This window comes from Cryptomeria japonica, chromosome 8 (assembly GCF_030272615.1).
Source record: "Cryptomeria japonica chromosome 8, Sugi_1.0, whole genome shotgun sequence".
Lineage (NCBI taxonomy): Eukaryota > Viridiplantae > Streptophyta > Pinopsida > Cupressales > Cupressaceae > Cryptomeria > Cryptomeria japonica.
In genome coordinates, this window is record NC_081412.1 from 576,476,171 (window position 1) to 576,480,397 (window position 4,227).

The window sequence follows — 4,227 nt, forward strand, 5'->3', positions numbered from 1 at the left end:
GAAAACAATATATGGAAATTACGAGCAAACTCAGAAGAGCGACACAGATTATTGTGAGGAGCCAACACGGAAGAGCGAGAGAGATTATTATGTTGAGTGACTACAGAAGAGCGAGAGACCGTATTATTGAGAGGGAGCGTGAATATAATGGAGAAAGTGCCACAAAGGAGGAGATTGAAAGATACAGTCAAGATATTTGGAATGCATTGCTTGGTATCTACGATGGATATGCCAATCTTAAAACCACCATAACAATGCTGTGTCCCAAGTGTGGTAAACCTGACCCATCTTCTCAACATCTTGAGAGTCCTTGCACTCAATGTTCAAAAAAATGGTCGATTCAGGAGATAAGGCGAGACAAAAAATCCTGGAAAAGAATTAAGTGGAGATTAGACGATATTTTGGAATATATTAAGAAGTTCCATATGCCTTTAAAGAATTCATTTGAATATAGAGACACAAAAAAATTCATGAAGCTGGAGTGGGCTGAAGGAGATCGCGTTACCCTTTGGATGCAATTAGACTACATGAGTTTCTTGAAAAATTACTGTCCTGCAGCCTTAATGGATATCATTCTAAAATTCAGTAGTTGTATTTTCCTTAAAAATGTGTTTGTAAAGTACATGAACTGTGATAGAGTACACAGAGAGCCCAAAAGGCTGTTGAGCTTGTGCGGCCCTCTGCAATGGTATCCAAGAAAAGGCACAGATTCCAAGCGTGAAATTACTTTTCATTTTGGCCCAACAAATAGTGGGACAACTTTTGAGGCTATGAAAAGTTTCAAGGAACAAGGAAAATCTGCAATTTATTGTGCCCCATTTAGCCTTCTTGCAATGCAAGTTTACCAAGATGTGACTAAGGAAGGAATCCTATGTGACCTTAAAACTGTGGAGGATTTTAAATATCGTCAAGACTCTGTAAAATGTTGTTGCAGCGTGGAAATGGTGGATCTGAGTAAAAAGTAGGATGTGGGTGTGATAGATGAGATTCAGATGATTGGAGATGATCTCAGAGGTGGGGCCTGGACAAGGGCCTTTTTTGGGCTAAATGCTGATGAAATCCACTTGTGTGGAGAGAACAGCGTGGTGGACCTCATTCGAGATCTTTGTGAATTAACAGGAGACAGATTGACAATGGTGAAACACCGCAGGAGAACCCAATTGGTTGTGGAAAAAGAGGCCCTAGTTCCAAGTAAAATTGAATCAGGGGACTGCTTTGTTGGATTTTCAGTGCGTAAACTGAGAGAAATTAAAAAAACAATTTTCCAGCAACAGCCTTTTGTGAAATGTACTCTGTTATACGCAAGCCTCCCACCAGAATTCATCATTGAAGCAGCTGAAAATTTCTTGAAAGATTCTGAGACCCAAAAGACCGTGTTGTTAGCCACTGCTGCCGTTGTTATGGGCCTCAATCTTCCACTAAGACGAGTGATTTTCACAGAGACAAAAAAATATGACCCAAGCATAATAAACTTCTGCAAATCTTCCAGTCCTGTGAAGATTCAGTTAATTAAACAGATTGCTGGAAGAGCTGGTCGGGGCAGTGAAATTGGGTATTGTACAGCTACAAACTATAAGAGCCTGGAATACCTTACGAGTTGTCTTGATGCTCTCACTGAGCCCATCAAGCTGGCGATTTTAGATTTGGATCCAACAATACTGCCCATCCTCGACCATCGTTGGAGAAAGCTGGGGGAATTTCAGGATTGGACATTTGTTCGTTATCTTCAGTTATGTATGGGATCAAAAAGGCTGGGGTTGGGGAGAGCTGGGCGAAAGGTTGGGTATGGCAAAAGTTGTGGCAAAGTTTTGTTTCGTTTCAGGAAATTTCCAAGTGAATTCTGGAATCTAGCAAATCAGATTGCACTCAAAGATCTGATGCCACTGATAACCCTTTCTGACTTCTTGAAGCTCTGCAACTGCCCTTGTGAAGACCCACTTGTCGTTATTTCTTGGATGACCAACATGTTTTCCAGATTTACAGAATGTCCCTTCAATTATCTCAACGGCGCCTTCGACTATAATATGAATGAGTATACTTTTGAAGGCGTATATAGTCTGGTAAGGGCTTATAAGTATCTCTATACCCAGTTTCCCCAACAACGACCTCTCATGATTCATTATGATAGACTACCTGAACTAGAGTTGCAGATTAAGAGAATCATCCGACAGAGAGAAAAGAAAGAGGAAGAATACTGGTTACTCTATCCTTCAAATTCAGAGGAGTATAAGAAGGAGCCAGCTATAATCGACATAGTGGAATGAAGATTTGTTTGTTTGTAATTGTTCTTTGTAGTCTATGGGCAGTCTGCATATGGGTACACGGATGGCCCATATTAATATGGGACTCCTTGTATGAGGCACCTAACTGTGCTACAATCAAGACATAGACATCTTACCCTCTTCTGATTTGAACTTGTGACTTCTTTTTCAAGAGGACAAGTTATAATAGTTTATGTTTTTCGTTAGAGTTGTTTTTAAGAACATATGTACTTAAAATATATCGATGTCACGGAATGGTACCACTAAATATTGAATCTAAAAATTCATGAATATTAATTAACAACAATAAAAAGAATCTATAATTTGTTTGTCAAGTCTTCTTTTTCATATCCCTCCTAATTAAGAAATTTGGTGGGATGGACCTCACCCTAATGTGAATTCTATAGGAGGATGCTAAATATGAAGAAAATGAAGACTCCGAAGGATGAATGGAAGAATGCGACTTTGTCCAATTTGCCCAATCTTTAAGGAACATGTCTATTTAATATTTTTTTATTTCTTCTAGTTATGGTCCCTACTATTTGTTTCCCTTATCTAGCTTAGGAGTTGCTATTTTTCGCCACATATTGTTTTTTATATTTATGTTGCCTTGTTACTTTTTAAACATTCTAATTATTAACAAAGGGGGTCCTTTAAAAAACCCTAATACATCTAATAGATAGCTCTAATATATATTTTTTTTCATATATATAGATTGATAACAAATGACACATCTAAGACAAATACAACAATCAATTAAGAATCTTACATAATAAAGGGACCAATAAACCAATATTTGTGGAATAAACTATTCAATATCTAAGTAACACTAGAACAAATCCATACCGACTATATGTACTCACACACAAAATATATAGTATAATATATAAAATATTCAAAATATAAACATATCACTTATTGAATTAGTAATCATCAAAAGTAAAACATTGAAAAACATATGAGGTCTAAAAATAGTAATACGATGACCATAAAATAGACATTTGAATAATGTAAAGCTACATTGAAGATCTTGACCCTCCACTCACATTAAAAATCATCAAAATTATCATCAAAATTAGTGACCAGTGATTATAGAAATATGAATAGGTTTATGCATTGCTATTTATGATTCACATTGTAAACTAGGGATTATTTTTAAGTGAAGTAAACTATTAATTTTTTATTGAATTATTTCAACCATGTTTATGCTTTATCAATGGCTATGAAGTATTTGAAAGACACCACTTTAAGTGATTATATTATCATTGTTATACATATAGATGCATGTGTAGAGTATTGAATAAAATATTAAAAAAACTTCATCATATCTATGTGACCATGAACTAGTGAAAACATATGGGTAAGGAATGTATTTTGTTATAGTTATCATTTATAACATTTATTATTTATTTTGAGCTGAGAATCTATTAAGGTTCCCATAAGAACACCATCTTAGATTTAAGCTGAGCCCCAGTAGAAAGAGATTTTATCCACTCTCATATTTAATAATTTGACCTCCTTAATGGAAAAAACATAGCCTTGAAGGCATATTTTTTTTTTAGGATTTTGGGCCTACTATTTTCAAACCAACATGTCACATTAAAATTAGCTAAGTGAACATTTTTTCAGAACTTTCTAACTCAAAAAACACATAAGCTTGTCTTATTTACACATACTCTCATTATTTTTATATTATGTAAAAAATAGACGAGATCGATAAATAAATAAGTCCACATAAATTAGAATAATTTTTTAAATCCTTAATTACTACATATGTTATTATTTAATGTTATCTTGCTTATGTGCTTTGTCATGATATTATTCTCATGCCGAGATTATTCATGTAGTCCTATTATCATTATTCAAATTTTATATCAATGTTATATTATGTTTCAATTCTATGCTATTTTATTATATTATTGGCACCATGTTCTCCCCATTCTATTTGTACCTTCATTGTCTTATC

The 4,227-nt window shown here is 34.7% G+C and overlaps 1 protein-coding gene across 1 annotated transcript; it reads left to right on the forward strand.

The window, feature by feature from the left end:
* The first annotated feature begins 992 nt into the window (after nt 1–992).
* LOC131857801 (ATP-dependent RNA helicase SUV3, mitochondrial-like) lies at nt 993–2,264 on the forward strand. Its single transcript, XM_059210526.1, has one exon. It carries the CDS (start codon nt 993–995, stop codon nt 2,262–2,264), a length of 1,272 nt encoding a protein of 423 aa, XP_059066509.1.
* Nucleotides 2,265–4,227: the final 1,963 nt, after the last annotated feature.

Coding starts and splice junctions, on each gene's coding strand:
- LOC131857801 (XM_059210526.1), top strand. CDS start 993: ATGATTGGAGATGATCTCAGAGGTGGGGCCTGGACAAGGGCCTTTTTT.